The sequence below is a fragment of the Mesoplodon mirus genome (assembly GCF_964341445.2).
Source record: "Mesoplodon mirus genome assembly, chromosome: 1".
In the NCBI taxonomy this organism is placed as follows: domain Eukaryota; kingdom Metazoa; phylum Chordata; class Mammalia; order Artiodactyla; family Ziphiidae; genus Mesoplodon; species Mesoplodon mirus.
In genome coordinates, this window is record NC_138976.1 from 79,152,262 (window position 1) to 79,170,750 (window position 18,489).

Here is an 18,489-nt window from a genome sequence, read left to right on the forward strand (position 1 = left end):
GTAAGGCAGCAGTTGACTCAAATAGTCAGCAGAAAACACAAACTGCAGGGGCAGTCCTGTAAAACCCAGAAATATTTAGCATCTATAAATGCTTTCAGTGCAACAAATAGAAGATGACACTGAGAGTATCTCAAAGGAAAAAGAGACCTTCAAAAATTAACCACAGAGGGCTTGCCTTGTGGCGCAGTGGTTAAGAATCTGCCTGCCAATGCAAGGGACACAGGTTCAAGCCCTGGTCAGGGAAGATCCCACATGCCGTGGAGCAACTAAGCCTGTGTGCCACAACTACTGAGTCTGCATTCTAGAGCCCATGTGCCATAACTACTGAAGCCCACACGCCTAGAGCCCATGCTCCACAACAAGAGAAGCCACCACAATGAGAAGCCCGTGCACCACAATGAAGAATAGCCCCCACTCGCCGCAACTAGAGAAAGCCCACGCACAGCAACAAAGACCCAACACAACCAAATAAATAAATTAACTAATTAATTAATTATTTTTTAAAAAAACAATTAACCACAGAGTTGTACAAAAGAAAGCAATAAAACTTCTAGAGATAAAAACCTATAATAGACATCAAAACCTTAATAAATGAGTTTAACAGAAGGTTGAGCAAAGCTGACAAATAATTTGTGAAACTAAAAGATAAATCTAAAGAAATTACTCTAATGTAGCACTGAGGGGCAAAATATAAAAGAGGCTAAAAGGCTAGAGAATAGAATGAAAAACAGCAACACAGATCTATTCAAAGTTCACAAAAAAGAAGAAAGACGAAATGGGACAGAGGCAATATTTGAAGAGATAATAACTTAGTATTTCTAAGATAGTGATTTATATATTTAAGAAGTTCAAGATATCCCATGAATAAATAACAAGAGATACATACTTAAATATGTCATAGTGAAATTTCAGAATACCATAAACAAAGAAAATAGATTTAAAATAAAAATCTACATTGAATGATGATTTTTACATGCAATAGTGGAAACCAGTAGTTGGAATAATACTTTCAAAATACTGAGAGAGAAAAAGTCAACCAAGAATGTCCAGGGTGATGAGGGTGGAATAAAGATTTACAGACCAATCAATAGAAACAGTGTTTAGAATCAAGAGACTCTCTCTATAGGCCCTTCTAAAGCTTATATGTTAGAAAAAAAAAAAATGATCTCAAAAGGAATATATAAGATTCAAGAAATGATGAAGAAAGGATATTTGCAAACATATGTGTGACACTGTATATAATAATAATACACACCTTAAAAAAAAGGAAGAATCAAAATACTGATCCCTTTAAAAAATAAATTAATTAAGCTAGTGAAAAAAAATACATGTCTTATTTCTGGTGTTAAAAGAATCAAGATATAGATAAAAGCTAGGACAATTATACAAGTCAGAAAGAAAATACTAACTAAATCATTCTAAAATATTTGGGTGGATAATAAAATATGGATTAACATTACACTGATAAGTTAAATATGCATTAAAGTGTACTGACCTAAAAGAACAGACAAAGCATACATAAATTCTAAACTCAAGGAAGAGAATAATGGAATGAGAAAATAATTCTGGAAAAAAAAAGACAAGTGAAAAAATATATACAAACACAAATAATATGTGAGAAACGAAGACAAATACACCTGAAATATTCAACATAAATGAACTAAATCTCCAATTAATAAAAATATCAGATGATTCAAAAAAGATAAAATTTACATATGTGTTTACAAAGACATAAAAAGTTAAAAGAAAAAAGGCAACAAAAGTTATATTAGTAAAATACTACTTGAACCAAGCTAATGTAACTTATTAGATTACTAATCATAATAGACTAAGGTAAAATCTTAGCAGAGGTAAAAGTTTGTCACTATCTATTGATAAGTTGTTTAACTTACCAAGAATATATAACAATTCCAAATTTCTATGAACCTCAAAAACACAAAAGGAAAAATATAAAAACAAGAAAATGACAAGTCTGCCATGACAGTGGGAAGTTCTGATATACTTTACTTTATAACTGATACTATAAAGGAATATTAACAAAATTGGTAAAAACAGTAAAGACTTGAATAACATAATTAGAACCTTGATCTGATGGACAATCATTAATTGAAGAGTATATATTCTCGAGTTCACATGGGGCATTTAAGGAAAACTGATCACAATGTAGGACAAAGCAAATATCACCATATTTCAGAGGATCAATGTCATATAGATCATGTTCTCTTACTATAAACAAGGTAGAAACAAATAATAGAAGGGATAAAAAGAGGTGGAAGACAAAAAGAGCAAATAGAATAAGGAGAAGAAAGAAAAATAGAAATTAAAGAAACACACTTCTAAATAGCACATGTATAAAATAAAGCATAATGAAAATAAAGAAATGCTTAAAACTCAAAGATGAGAAAAATACAATGTATCAAAACTTATAAAGTACACTTAGAAGGAAAAGTATAAAATGCATATACGTACACATATACATGTTTAAATAGGCTAAGGAATTTAAGAAGGTGTAAAAAAGGGAAGTCATTTTTTTAAAGCTGGCAGTAAAAAAAACAACATAATTAAAAGCAGAAATAGAAAATAAAGAATGGAAAATAGAAAAAAAAGATATAGTAGAAAGGATTAGAGAAGTCAAATTTTTTAGTTTTTAAAGGCTAAAAAAACTGAGTAATCTCCAGAAAAAGATTTAAAAAAAAACAATTTTAGGACTAATAGAAACAATTTAAAAGATAAGAGGACATTATAAACAACAAAATACAATTAAATATGAAAACAAAGTAGAAAGGACAAAGTCTTAGAAATGTACAAATTATTAGTCCTGGTCAAGAAGAGCGAAAATTTGAATGCTAATAACACTTAAAAAAAAAAAAGACAGCTATAAAAAAAATCTTCTTTTCAAGAAAACATTATACCCAGAGCATTTTAAAAGCAAGTTCTACAAATCCTCAAGGAACCGATAATCTCATGTTTATTAATCTTAGGTAATAGAAAGCAAAGAAACAATCTCCAAATAATTTTATGAGTAACTTTTGACACTAAAACCAGACAAGCAAATAGGAAAGCAAAATACCAGGCCAATGCTAATTGTAGAAATAAAAGTATTCTAGAGATTATCATACTAAGTGAAGTTAGACAGAAAAAGATAAATATCATATGATATCACTTATATGTGGAGTCTAAAAAAAGTTGATACAAATGAACTTATTTACAAGACAAAAATAGACTCACAGACAGAAAACATGGTTACCAAAGGGGAAAGGGCGAAGAGGCATAAACTGGGAATTTGAGATTAACAGATACACACTACTACGTAAAATAGATAAAACAAGGACCTACTGTATAGCACAGGGAACCATATTCAATATCTTGTAATAACCTATAATGGAAAAGAATATATACACACATATATATACACACAAACATATATATATATAAAACTGAATCACTTTGTTGTAAACCTTAATCATTGTAAATCAACTATACTTCAGTAAATAAATAAATAATAAAAGTATTTAAAATAGTATGACAAACACAGCATTGAACAGAAAAGCCCTAAATTTTTATGATCAGACTGTGTTTCTCTCAAGAATGTAAAGTTGGTTGAACTTTAGAAATCAGAAACGTACTTCATATTAACAGTTCAAAGTGAAAAAATCTACATATTCATCTTGATTAACTGGTAAAAGCATTCTATAAACTTCAGCATCCCTTCATAATAAATTGTTTAAAAACTAGAAATCAAAGAACTTTTTTATCTTGAAAAGTATACCTACAAAAAAATTCAAGCAAACATTTTATTCAGTGGTGAAATATCAAAATCATTCCTTTTGAATTTACATTTAAAAAATGCCCACTATCACTTCTATTCAACATTACCTTTGATTTTTGAATCAGTGGAATAAGTAAAAAAAAAAAAACAAAAAACAAAAAACATACAAATGGCTTGTAAATGAAGAAATAAAACTTCTATTATTTCAGGATAACATCATTGTATATATAGAAAACTTAAGCATTTCCTAATTATCAAAATTAATAAAAGTACATTGCTTTTTAATAGAACAAATTAGAAAATACAATTTGAAAACACATCACTTACAAATCCAAAAGATGAGGTACCTAGAAATAATTTTAATATAAATATGTGCAAATTCTTTATGTAGAAAGTACAAACCTTTATTGAAAAACCCTAAAGGAGAGCTAAATAAATGGAGAGAGATGCTATTTTCATGGATAGAAATACCCAATGTTGTAAAGGTATCAACACCCCTTCCCCAAATTGATCTACACTTTCAATGCAATTTCAATAAAAATCCCAATGGGATGTTTTATAGGACTTGACAGAATGATTCTAAATATCTTCATGTAGGAGTCAAGAAAATGATAAAAAAGGTTAGCCCTACCAGTTATTAAGACTTACTATAAAGCTAGAGCAATTTTAAAACTATGGCATTATCCCAGGGATAGACAAATAGGCCAACAAAATGAGAATGAGAGCTCAGAAACAGACTCATGCATAATTGGAGACTTGATATATGATAGAGGTGGTAATGCACATCTGTGGGAAATGGACACATTATTCAATAAATTATTCTGGAATAATTACAAATTCACATGAAAACACAAGATTCCTTCCTTGGAATTCATACAAAAATCTATTCAAGGACTTTCATGTGAAGAGTTAAACATTAAGGCTTTTTGAAAAAGGTAGGAGAATATATTAAATCAATATGGAGATGTTTTATGTGCCAATTTTTAGAAAAGGAAAATACTGGTAAATTCAACGATATTAAAATTTTAAACTTCTGTTTATCAAAAGGAATCATGAAATGACAATCCAAATAATTGGGAAAATGTGTTTGTTGTAAATATGACAAACAAAATAGTACTTAGAATATGTAAAAAGAACTCATAAATCAATAAGATAAATACAAAAAAAACCCCACAAATAAACATTTCTTAGAAGAGAAAATGGGAATGCCAAATAAATATATATAAAGATGCTCAGTGTCTTTAGTAAGCAAAGAAATGCAAATTAAAGTCTCAAGGAGATACCATTTCACACCAGCCAAACGGGCAAAACTTGAAAGCCTGACAGTCTTCCAGACAATGTCCAGGAAGATAGAAAGTCCTGTGAATTTTTGTGTACCACTGGAGGGAAATGTAACTTGATATAATCACTTTGGAAAGCAAGTTGGTATTACACAGGAGAGCTGAATATGAGAATATCCTATGACAGAGTCATCCAATTCTAGGTATAAACCTTAGAAAAACCCTTGCACACATGTACTAACAAGCATAAGAAATTGTCCACAGCAACACTGTTCATAATAGCAAATAACTGTAAACAGTTCAAATCAACAAGATGGGGGAGAAATAAATTGTGATTTATTCACACAATGGAATTCTGTACTAAAGTGAGCCTGACTGAATCACAGTTGTATTCATCAACATGGATGAATTTCAAACACATAACATAAAGTGAAAAAGCAAGTCACCAAACAATATATACAGTATGATTCCATTTGTATGAAGTAAACAAAAATAGGCAGAACTAAACTTACATTGTTTAGGGATATAAAGGAAAGCAAAGAAATGATTATTACCGAATTCTGTAAATAGAGGCAGGCACACAGGGAATGTCAATGGTACTGATCATGTTCTATTTTTATAACTTGGATGGTGAATAGAGATGCTTATTTGTTATCGTTTAAACTATATATATATATATATATACACACACACACATATATATATACATATACGTGTATATATGTATATAAATGCTCATGTTACACACGTTTGTACATATGATGTATCTCAATACTTTTCATTGTGTACAATTTGATCAGTAACATAGGTACCTGAATATGAATCTTGCTAGTTCAGTATGCAAATAACATGAAGCTCAGTAGGGCAGAATACGGATTAGGTATGGAAAATGATAAATAATTATGGTCAGCACTTTCAGCTTGGAAATAAAAAATTTTAATTACATTAGGATTTAAAGTAGACTGAGTATAACACTATAGAATGAGAACTCATTCCAAATGTTGGATCGTAGAAGAGGTGAAAAAATATAGATGATTAGCTATATCTTAAACATTTTAAATGATTACAGGATAATGAATTAATTCCATCATGGGTTCAAATCTGTTCTTGTGGTTTCCTTCCTCTTTAAAAAGAATTATTTGTATGGAATATGAAAATATATATAATGTCTCTTAAAACTTAAATGCTAAATATATTTTACCATAGAAGTTGGGTGACATAGTGAGAGACATCCTGGACCAAAGGAAGGCCCAAAGATGGAGGCTCCAGACCTGACTCTACTTCTTTGCACCCTCCAGATATTAGGGGGAAGGGGAGTCTCTTGAGCCTCTTTCTCAGTACCTTTGAGGGGATAGAACAGGAAAATGAGGAAGTGGCATAAAAAAAATACTAAGGAATACTAAGGACAGATACTAAGCAGCTTCCATCTGCTAAGTACTGAATTCAGCTGCTTTATGTGTAGTTTCTCTTTTAACCTTCAAAACAAGCTTGCGAGATGGGTACCATTAGACCCTCAAGCAAAACTTCATTCAGTCATTAAATATATAACTTAAATGGAAATAATAAAATTTATTCTAAATGCCCATGAACAAGACTTGCATGATCTCTACTCCCGTACAGCTTTACTTTCTGGTTGAAGGATGGAAAAATAAACACATAAACAAATTTAAAAATTCAGATAGAGTGTGTTGGGGGCTACTACAGTGATGGCAGATTGTCTTTCTGAGAAGGTAACATTGGACTCAGACCAGAATAGAGAGAAGGAACCAGGCTTATAAAAATCTGTGGAACTAATACTGTAGGCAAAAAGAACATCAAATACAAAAGACCAAGGTAAGAACAAACTTTCTGTGTTTCGCCAGGATGTCCAAAGCACTGTGAATGAAGGGGATGAGATTATGGAGGCAGCTAGGGACTTTGAAGATCATGGTTAGATGTCTGGATTTTATTCTAATGCAATGGGGCCCTAGGCAAATTATTTGACGTAAGTTTTAAATAAGCACTCTAGTTGCTACTGATAAAGGGACTATGGGGGACCGCAAATCATTAGATGGTTATTGCAGGATTCCAGGGAAGAGATGGTGGTGGTTTGCACTGTGATAATATTAATAAATATCTCAAAAGAACAGGTTTTAAGATATAATTTGAAGGATATTTTGAAGGTAGAGGACAAAGAACTTACTAATTGGCCTCCTAAGTTTGGGGCCTGCACTGCTGACTGAAGGCTAATGCCATTTACTGAGATGGCAAACACTATGGAGAGGAGAAATTTTAAGAAGATAAAAATTTAACAATGCGTGAACCTGAGATGAGACTCTTTCCATTCCTTCTCAATATCTCCAGGAGAGAAGTCTGCAGGCTCCCTTAGCAATCATTACTATCATCATAGTAGTAGTAACGTTTGTTGAAAACTTATTATGTACCAGGCCCTGCTCCTGGTCTGAGCCCTACAATGTAGGTACTATCATCATGTCCATTTAACTTATGATAGAAAATGAAGCACTGAGCTTCTTAACTTGTCCCAGTTCTCAAGGTGAGGAAGTGGCAGAGGCAAGGCTTGAATTTTGAATCCAAGCAGTCTGGTTCCATTATCTTTATTCTGGACCACTTGACTGCAACAATTTCATGGTTTACTTAGCATGCCCAGAATGTAATTGACCCTCATATATAATAAAAGGTGAAAGGCATAGCTCAGCAGACTTAGAGAGCTGGCTACCAACTCATCTGATCTCAAATTATTTTTTGGAAACATAGCATTGAAATGTTTACAGTTGGGATTTAGAAATACTCTAGTCCAGAGTGGTCAGTCCATGGTATGTCAATGAACTGTGTCACCAAAAAAGTTCTTTTAAGACAGTGAGTCAAATAAACCTATATTTACTGAAGGATACTTTGAGTCTTTAATATAAAAATGTGTATTATGAATCTCTAAGAGGAATATAGGATGTATTATATGCTGAACTTATTTGATCTAGAATAAGGATTTGTTTAGTTTTGTTGCTTGTTTTGCATGATATCAGGAAATATAATCCGTAGACCCAGCTGGATCAATCCAACAGATCAGGAAACTCATGCGCTGAGCTAAGTGACCTTTCTAAGCCCCAGGGGTAGAATATGAGTTTATGGCCCTGTGGACAATAAATTTGATCCTCCAAATTATGATGGAACAAGAAAGGACTTTAGAAATAATCTGATGAAATATTTTTTTCTTACTTAGATGAGGAAATCAGGGTTCACAGTTTTAAGTTTGTTCAGCAGCAGTAATGCTTAGTATGGTACTTCACTAATCCTGACACCATCATCTACTCCTTTTTGTTTTCGTTTTGTTTCTCTCAATACTAGGAATTCAAAGCCTAAACAGATGCCCTATCTCTGCTTGGCCAGGGCCCAAGACCAAACTGCAGGTAGCAACACAGGAAAGACCTTCTAATGTCACCTCTACGATCTTTCTACCCTTCCCTCTAGCTCAAAACAGGCCTCCTTCAGGGTACTTGCGTCACTAAAGCAAGGTGTTTCCACCTGCAGAATAAATATGAGTATTTTTATGGAACCCTCCCTTTTAAGGAAAAAAAGACACAGAAGCAAAAAAGCAATATGGGAATAAGAACCAATTCAAATTATAGCCCACACTGTCCTACTTTTCTAGGTAAGGCAAACAACTCAGTATTTTATTCTTCCCATTTTCCCAAATGTAATACCAGATAAATCTTTGTCCAAAGATAAGTAAAAAATAAAAAGACACTATTGGATTTGATTTCTTAATGTCCTCCTTGAACTTAGAAAACTTGTTTCTACTCATGACTGGTACTTCGTAATGCACACCTTCTGAAGGATGAAAACCACTGATTTTGCTTGCAGAGTAGAGGAAAGGCTGATGAGACAGACCCAAAATATCTGACTTCAAGTTTTCACATTGCCACTAACTAGCTGAACTACCTTAAGCAAGTTAACCAACACTAGGACTCTTAAGACTATTAGGGCTCTCAGATTCTAAGTCTGTAACTGTTTTGACTGAGATGATGTTAATTTTAAGAGCAAATATCATTGTGCTTAATTTAATCACCAAAACCTCACTGCATACTTACCATGTGCCAGGCACTGTGCTAAGTGCCAGTACATGTTAATTTAATTTCAACAACTCTCTTAACATATATTAGGTACTAATATTATCCCAACCTTATAGATAAGGAATTTGAAACCTAGAAATGTAAGCATGAATGGTACTACTTCTTCATTTTAAGGTCAAAAAACTGATTTTGAAGGACTGTGCCTGCCATACCTTGCCATGGAGTTTGAATTTTAATTTCTGACCAGACATTTGAAAAGTTTTTTGGTTTGCAGCACTCTTTTTTTTTTTTTTTTTTGCGGTATGCGGGCCTCTCACTGTTGTGGCCTCCCCCGTTGCGGAGCACAGGCTCCGGACGCGCAGGCCCAGCGGCCATGGCTCACGGGCCCAGCCGCTCCGCGGCATATGGGATCCTCCCAGACCGGGGCACGAACCCGTATCCCCTGCATCGGCAGGCGGACTCTCAACCACTGCGCCACCAGGGAGGCCCCTGCAGCACTCTTAGTGTCAGTACATTTTTTCATTGAGACTCTAGGCCAAAAGAGATAAATAACAGTTCTCTTTAAGTAGTTATGTCTAAAAAAGCGCAATCAATATTTATGTCCTAAAACTCAGTAACCATTTGAAAACATAATACACATAAATTAAAAAGAAAATTAACATTTTTATTTCATCCTTAAGTAGCCACATTACTTACCAATGGGACATTCTTGCTTGGGCACTGCACATCTTCACAGATTTTGGAATCAGATTGAACACTGCCATCTTTTTTGTTTTACATTGTTTTTTAACACAATGCTTGTTTTCATCACAGCAACCACTGAAAACTCAGCTTTGTAAAATATGACATCATCAAAAGGAATGGAGCCAATCTAATGTTGAAACTGAACTACCTCGAGCTATTACAGAGGGTGTTTAAGGGACAGATTGCTTTGTTTCCCCCAAATATTTAAAATATCCCATGTGAGTTAACTGCCATGCCTGGGGTGCCCTAGCACACAGTTTGGGAACCACAGCTATAGTCAATGAGGAACCATGGAAAGATGTGAAGCAGGAGAATGACATGATTCTGATGTACTCTCTAAAAAGATCACCCTGGCAGCTGGCTGGAGAAAGGATGGAGATGCCAAGACTGGAGACAAAGAGAATAGTTCAGATATGGCTTCAGTATTCAAGGAGTAAATTCTGGGTGATATTAAACCACAGAAAATCTCTGAAACAGCCTCTTTAATGAGACTATTATATTAGAGAAAAATTTTTTAAAATCATTCATAAAATACACTATCAGAGTGTAAATAAGGATAAGTGGTAGAGGGAAACAAAGAGGATGTGCGCTGAGGTTATTTCACTGTATCCTTGTGAAACATGCATTATTGGGCTTCCCTGGTGATGCAGTGGTTAAGAATCCACCTGCCAGTGCAGGGGACATGGGTTCAAGCCCTGGTCCAGGAAGATCCCACATGCCACGGAGCAACTAAGCCCAAGCACCACAACTACTGAGCCTGTGCTCTAGAGCCCGCAAGCCACAACTACTGAGTCCGTGTGCCACAACTACTGAAACCTGCGTGCCTAGAGCCTATGCTCCACAACAAGAGAAGCCACCGCAATGAGAAGCTTGTGCATCGCAACGAAGAGTACCCCCAATCACCGCAACTAGAGAAAGCCCACACGCAGCAACGAAGACCCAAGGCAGCCAAAAATAAATAAATAAATTTATTTTTAAAAAATGCATTATTGGGCTTCCCTGGTGGCGCAGTGGTTGAGAGTCCGCCTGCTGATGCAGAGGACACGGGTTCGTGCCCCGGTCCAGGAAGATCCCATATGCTGCGGAGCGGCTAGGCCTGTGAGCCATGGCCGCTGAGCCTGTGCGTCCGGAGCCTGTGCTCCGCAACGGGAGAGGCCACAACAGTGAGAGGCCCATGTACCGCAAAAAAAACAAAAAACTAAAACAAAAAAATGCATTATTTTCACTGATATAAGACAGTCCTATTACACAGTACTGGTTGACACGTATTGCAATAGAGGGTTGGAGTACATGAAAAATACAAAATAAAGAGTTTTTATAAATACACCATTGTTATATAACATGTTAACTTTGGGGGAAGCTAGATGGATGGTATATGGAAATTCTTTTTTTTTTTTTTTTTTAAGGTTTGGAAAATGCCCTTTATTGCATAGGACGTTCCTATTGTCATATGATGTTAGACTGAGTGCCGGTCCCTTCATCCTCCTTCAGACCACGGCATTCTGTCTGCTACTCTCCCGAGGGTCCTTTCTTCTCCCTCTTCCAAGGCCACACCGTCTCCAGGATCTTCTGTCCCATGAATCTCAGTTGCTGTGTGGAACTCAAAAGAGAGAAAAGACCCTGCCTGCGGGGTCTCTTCGGGCTGGGGCCTTCTAGCTTCTCTTCCTCGTCCTCCTCGTCCTCCTCGTCCTCAGAGGTGGTCTCGGGTTCCACACTGCCCTCCTCCTCAGGGGTGCTCTCGAATTCCACATTGGCCATCCACTGGGCGATGTTGAGATGAAAGAAACGGCAGCCGAAGCCCTCCAGGACGCCGCCCTTCACGTGCTGCTGGAGGATCTCCGAGGTGTGGAAGACCCGGCAGCAGGCCATGCACCTGAAGCCGGTCTCCATGGTCACCATCCAGGCCGGTGTCTTGGCCCTGGGTGTCTCCTGGACTGCAGGTGACCCTGATGGGCTGCCTGGCTCTGCCCTTTCCTCATACTCTTTCTCCTCCCCAGTGGGCTCACTGTCAGACAGGAGGCTTTCGGTGAACACATCAGAGGGGTAAGTGCCTACTGTGCACGCATCCTCAGGAAGGGTCACTTCTTCTATCGTCAGCTGCTTTTCAGGCAACTCCAAGGGTTTCTTTGTCTTCCAGGAGACAGCTACACCCTTGTTCACTTGTACCTGCATGTAGTATATTTTCATGCCCCTTTCCTCTTTGTCTGGGTGCAGATAGTGCTTACAGGGTGAAGAGGGTGAGGAGGAGACACAGTGTGATGGGGGAGCAGTCTCCCCTTTTTCCTGAACCTGGGCTAGGGGTGCTTTAGGCTGGGCAGTGTCTCGATGTGATCTCCGGATTCCAGCATAGATGAGCTTGCGCGGAGAAGAAGCACAGGAGAAGTATGTAGAGGCAGAGGAGACCTCCCCTGCCCCTGGGCTGCAGCCTTGGGCCACCACAGTGGATCCAAGCTGAGGGGGATCCTCTTGTGACTTCGAGATTCCTCCTCCCTTCTCGGCAGTTTCCTGGGACTCTTCATTTTCCAGATGTTTCCTCTTTTGTCGCCGTTTCATCGTACCAACTAGAAGTCTCCCTTAGAAGATGCCTCAAGAGATGTCCAACTCCTCCTCTTCCCTACAGGTTGGCCCTTGTTGGCTCTTGGGCAATCCGTTGAAATGATTCAATACAAATAAAAATAGTCAAGTCTCCTAAATGGCTGAAAAACTGGTACCACTTATTGAACCAGCAGTGCTGCCTAGTGCTCACCAGGGCTGTTAAGTTTCCAAGGTTGCCAGGCGCACAGCAGGATTCTGTGACCTCAATGATGACATCGGAGCATTCTGTTGACCTAGGTACAGCACAGTCTCTAAAATAGCACAGGCCCCGTTTTCAAGAACAATTCCTGTTTCCCAGCCGAACCTTTCCCATGAAAGGGAAAGGTTCATACCACATCTATTATAAATTGTATCATACCATATCTATTATAAAATGAACATTTTGATTGGAGATCTTTTAATGTCTTATATAGAGATTTAATATTAATATTTTAAATGGTTTCCAGTTTCCCTGTGGATTATTGACATTTTAAACTCTGCGCTTCAATTTTCCCTCAATACCTGTAATTTTGTCACGGCTATTTCTGTACTTAAAGATGAGTAACTATATAATTGATTTCTTCATTTTTTCCCATCTCTTTCCAAGGTACTGAATTTGACTGTATCTTACGAATTAGTGAAAAATGCTAGTCCTTGAGTCAGGACATTGGGCCCTTTACCAAGTAACTCAACCTGTCTGGGCTTCAGCTTCTGTCTATGCAATCGAGAGGCTTGGCCTAGCTGACTTTTCAAATGCTGTGTTTCTTTGATTCACTCTCACTTACTGATCTGCTGCTTAAGAAGAGGGCCTGTTCTCATAAAGTAAGAACAGGCGTTTTTTAATCCTTGGGTTGGGCGGAGTTTAAGTGGTCGTACTCAGTTTGTTAGTTATATTTACTTTTACGTATGCTTAGCTCTAAATAATTTATATGGCTCTTGTGACTCTTTTTAGATCTTCTTTTTTTCTTATTTTCTTTTACAGTTTCTAATTTATTATCGCCAGTGTAGAGGAGCCTGATTGATTTTTAAAATTTATTGATCTTGTATGTGTCTGCCTTGTTGAACCGTCTTATTAGCTCCTGCTAGTTTATCTGTGGGTTCTTTTGGGTTTATGGAAATTCTTTATACTATTTTTATGACTTGTCTATGAATCTAAAACTATACCAAAATAAAAGTGCAAAAAGTGAAAGAGTAAAACAGATATAAAAAGATGATAGGAAAGGAAGGAAATGGGAAGGAAAGAGAAGAATTACAAAGTAGGGGAAATAAGGGAGAGAAAAGAGAAAAAGAAGAAGGAAGCAAAAAAGGAAGGAAGGACTACAGTAATGGAGAAATTATTTCAATTTGCCAACTGTAACATAATTCAAGTATTAGTTTTAGTGTAAAATGTGCCTCTCAGTTCTCAGAAAAAAAACCAACAACACATTCCACCTAGCAAGTTCTTGGAGCTGTGACTAAGACTGCATGCTTTCCCTTAAAATGGTATTGAACACGTTTATAAACATAAAAACTGAAAAAAATTGTGAAAAAATATAACTATTAAGGAGCAAACTCTAGATAAGTGGGCAAAGATCATCTGAATTCAAAGAGATATGTCACACTGCAATGTAAAGGAGAGGGAAAATGGGATAAAAAGCCCCAGGAAGGGCACATTTATATGGGAGAGATTTGTGGTAGAGGTCATTCTAGGAAAGTCTAATAAAATTAGCTAGGCACAAACAGAATCCAACAGCACATTAAAAGGATCATACCCTATGATCAAGAGGGGTTTAACCCAGGAATGCAAGGATTCTTCAATATATGCAAATTAATCAATGTGATAAACCATATTAACAAACTGAAGGAGAAAAACCATATGATCATCTCAATAGATGCAGAAAAAGCTTTCAACAAAATTCAACACCCATTCATGATAAAGACCCTCTAGAAAGTAAGCACAGAGGGAACTTACCTCAACAAAATAAGGGCCATATATGACAAACCCAGAGCCAACATCATTCTCAATGGTGAAAAACTGAAACCATTACCTCTAAGATCAGGAACAGGACAAGGTTGTCCACTCTCACCAATATTATTCAACATAGTTTTGGAAGTTTTAGCCACAGCAATCAGAGAAGAAAAAGAAAGAAAAGGAATCCAAATTGGAAAAGAAGAAGTAAAGCTGTCACTGTTTGCAGATGTCATGACAGTGTACATAGAGAATCCTAAAGATGCTACCAGAAAACTACTAGAGTTAATCAATGAATTTGGTAAAGTAGGATACAAAATTAATGCACAGAAATCTCTTGCATTCCTATACACTAATGATGAAACATCTGAAAGAGAAATTAAGGACACACTCCCATTCACCATTGCAACAAAAAGAATAAAATACCTAGGAATAAACCTACCTAGGGAGACAAAAGACCTGTATGCAGAAAACTATAAGACACTGATGAAAGAAATTAAAGATGATACCAACAGATGGAGAGATATACCATGGTCTTGGGTTGGAAGAATCAACATTGTGAAAATGACTCTACTACCCAAAGCAATCTACAGATTCAATGCAATCCCTATCAAACTACCACTGGCATTTTCCACAGAACTAGAACAAAAAATTTCACAATTTGTATGGAAACACAAAAGACCCCGAATAGCCAAAGCAATCTTGAGAAAGAAAAACAGAGCTGGAGGAATCATGCTCCCTGACTTCAGACTATACTATAAAGCTACAATAACCAAGACAGTGTGGTACTGGCACAAAAACAGAAATATAGATCAATGGAACAGGATAAAAGCCCAGAGATAAACCCACACACATATGGTCGCCTTATTTTTGATAAAGGATGCGAGAATATACAATGGAGAAAAGACAGCCTCTTCAAATAAGTGGTGCTGGGAAAACTGGACAGCTCTATGTATAAGAATGAAATTAGAACACTCCCTAACACCATACACAAAAATAAACTCAAAATGGATTAAAGGGGCTTCCCTGGTGGCGCAGTGGTTGAGAGTCCGCCTGCTGATGCAGGGGACACGGGTTTGTGCCCCGGCTGGGAAGATCCCACATGCCGCGGAGCAGCTAGGCCCGTGAGCCATGGCCGCTGAGTCTGCGCGTCCGGAGCCTGTGCTCCGCAATGGGAGAGGCCCCAACACAGTGAGAGGCCCACGTACCGCAAAAAAAAAAAAAAAGGATTAAAGACCTAAATGTAAGGCCAGACACTATCAAACTCTTAGAGGAAAACATAGGCAGAACACTCTATAACATAAATCACAGCAAGATCCTTTTTGACCCACCTCCTAGAGAAATGGAAATTAAAAAAAAAATGAACAAAAGGGACCTAATGAAACTTAAAAGCTTTTACACAGCAAAGGAAACCATAAACAAGACAAAAAGACAACGCTCAGAATGGGAGAAAACATTTGCAAATGAAGCAACTGACAAAGGCTTAATCACTAAAATTTACAAGCAACTCATACAGCTCAATATCAAAAAAACAAACAACCGAATCAAAAAATGGGCAGAAGATCTAAATAGACATTTTTCCAAAGAAGAATGCCAACAAACACATGAAAGGATGCTCAACATCACTAATCATTAGAGAAATGCAAATCAAAACTACAATGAGGTAACACCTCACACCAGTCAGAATGGCCATCATCAAAAAATCTATAAACAGTAAATGCTGGAGAGGGTGTGGAGAAAAGGGAACCCTTTTGTACTGCTGGTGGGAATGTAAATTGATACAGCCACTATGGAGAACAGTATGGAGGTTCCTTAAAAAACTAAAAATAGAACTACCATACAACCCAGCAATCCCACTACTGGGCATATACCCTGAGAAAACCATAATTCAAAAAGAGTCATGTACCACAATGTTCATTGCAGCTCTATTTACAAAAGCCAGGACATGGAAGGAACCTATGTGCCCATCGACGGATGAATGGATAAAGAAGATGTGGCACATATATACAATGGAATATTACTCAGCCATAAAGAGAAACGAAATTGAGTTATCTGTAGTGAGGTGGATGGACCTGGAGTCTGTCATACAGAGTGAAGTAAGTCAGAAAGAGAAAAACAAATACCATATGCTAACACATATATATGGAATCTAAAAACAAAAAACAAAAAAAGGTTCTGAAAAACCCAGGGGCAGGACAGGAATAAGGATGCAGACGTAGAGAAAAGACTTGAGGACATGGGGAGGGGGAAGGGTAAGCTGAGACTAAGTGAGAGAGTGGCATGGACATGTATACACTACCAAATGTAAAATAGCTAGCTAGTGGGAAGCAGTCACATAGTACAGGGAGATCAGCTCGGTGCTTTGTAAACACCTACAGGGGTGGGATAGGCAGGGTGGGAGGTAGACAAAAGAGAGAGGAGATATGGGGATATATGTATATGTATAGCTGATTCACTTTGTTTAAAGCAGAAACTAACACACCATTGTAAAGGAATTATACTCCAATAAAGATGTTAAAAAAAGTAGCTAGGCCAATGTTTCATCTGCCTCTATGTGCTATTTCCCATATATAAAGAGAAAATGGAATTTCTAATTGAAAACTTTCTCTTCCTGTGCTTGGAGCAATAAAGAAACAAGACATCACTGGCACTGTCCCTCATTTCATGGTTCTTAAAGATAAAAAGCACTCTATAATGAAATATTTTTATAGTGAAATATTTTTAATCGTAAGACAATCAAAGTAAAAGTAACTTAAATATTAACTTTATAAAAATTTAATTTAAATATATTCTCACTGGTGGTCAAAATATTTTCAAAATGCATGAAGCTGCAAGCTGGTTTTAATGGTACTATTTAATGCCTGCCTATTAATGAGATAGCAAATTATTTAATTGGATTATTTTTCCATTTAGTTGTAAAATATATGCATTTTTTAGCTTACATAAGGTATCTTAGTGACTTCCTAAGGATCCTATTTTGCCAAAATGTAGAATGAAGGTTTAAGTGTTAGGACCTACACACTTAACCACAATTCACATATTCAACACTTTCAACTAATTACAGTTAAGTCAGAATGACTGTATGAATGACGAATACAGCAAGGCCTTTTAAAATACATGTTTGTTTTTAAAGATCATATTGATTTAAACAGAATTCTAAGTCATAAATTTTCTCCCACTTTCTGATTTAGAATCCTTAACTGAAGGTCATTCATTAGTAAGAAAAGCCCTGACAGTTTTTTCCAAGTTGTGTAATTCCTAGATGATATAGTTCAAAGATCTTTTCCTTATGAAATGAAAAAAAAAAGCCAATGATGTCCCCAAAAGATATATAGGATTTCGGAGCTTAGAAGGACACGAGCTAATGACTCATGTTCTCAGAATCAGATTGGACCCTCAATCAAGTCTAAGTAGTACTTTGAAATTCACTTTAAAGTAATTAATACATATTGAATAGCTAATATGTGCTAAACTCCATGCTACTACACTGAGGCTCCTTTTAACCATGATCTCATTGCATTACCATCAAATGAATATGTATAGGGCACTTCTTACATATACAACATTTAAAATATACACACACACACAGTATACCTGCTCCCAGGAACTATCTCAGGGCAACATGTGCCAAAAACCTTTAAATTTAGTGTAGACATCTGATTACATGTAAGAGATCACATCTTTGTTTTCTGAGTGAGTGGTATAGTACCTTGCCCATAGGCACCCAAGTAATGTTTGGGACTTGCATGTGATGATGAGTAATTTTTCACTTTATGGATAGGACAAAGCATGAAATGGGAAATCCTTCTATTTCTAAAATAATTCCCAGGAGGGGAAATAACGCTTTATATGTTATATTGATTACTGTTATTCCCAGCCCCCAAGAGTCACTGAATTTGTGCCAAACTATGTGTCCAACTGTTCTCACAATCACTTACACCCAGTTTCAAAGTTATAAACTGAATCAATAAATAAGAGTTAGAGTAAATGTTTATACTTTATGTGAAAACCACGTTTAAAGATTTGACTAAAAACTCTCAACAAAGTTGGTATACAGGGAACATACCTCAACATAATAAAGACCATGTATGACAAACCCACAGCTAA

General features: G+C 36.4%; 2 protein-coding genes across 7 annotated transcripts in view; both read right to left on the minus strand.

Moving 5' to 3' along the window:
- TRPM3 (transient receptor potential cation channel subfamily M member 3) overlaps positions 1–18,489 on the minus strand; it is a gene marked incomplete at its 5' end in the record, with an annotated part of 816,760 nt that overhangs the window by 673,762 nt on the left and 124,509 nt on the right. The gene's annotated exons all lie outside the window — the stretch shown is intronic.
- LOC309803015 (protein FAM170A-like) lies at positions 11,285–12,554 on the minus strand. Its single transcript, XM_082618874.1, has one exon. It carries the CDS (start codon positions 12,411–12,413, stop codon positions 11,370–11,372), a length of 1,044 nt encoding a protein of 347 aa, XP_082475000.1. The 5' UTR covers positions 12,414–12,554; the 3' UTR covers positions 11,285–11,369.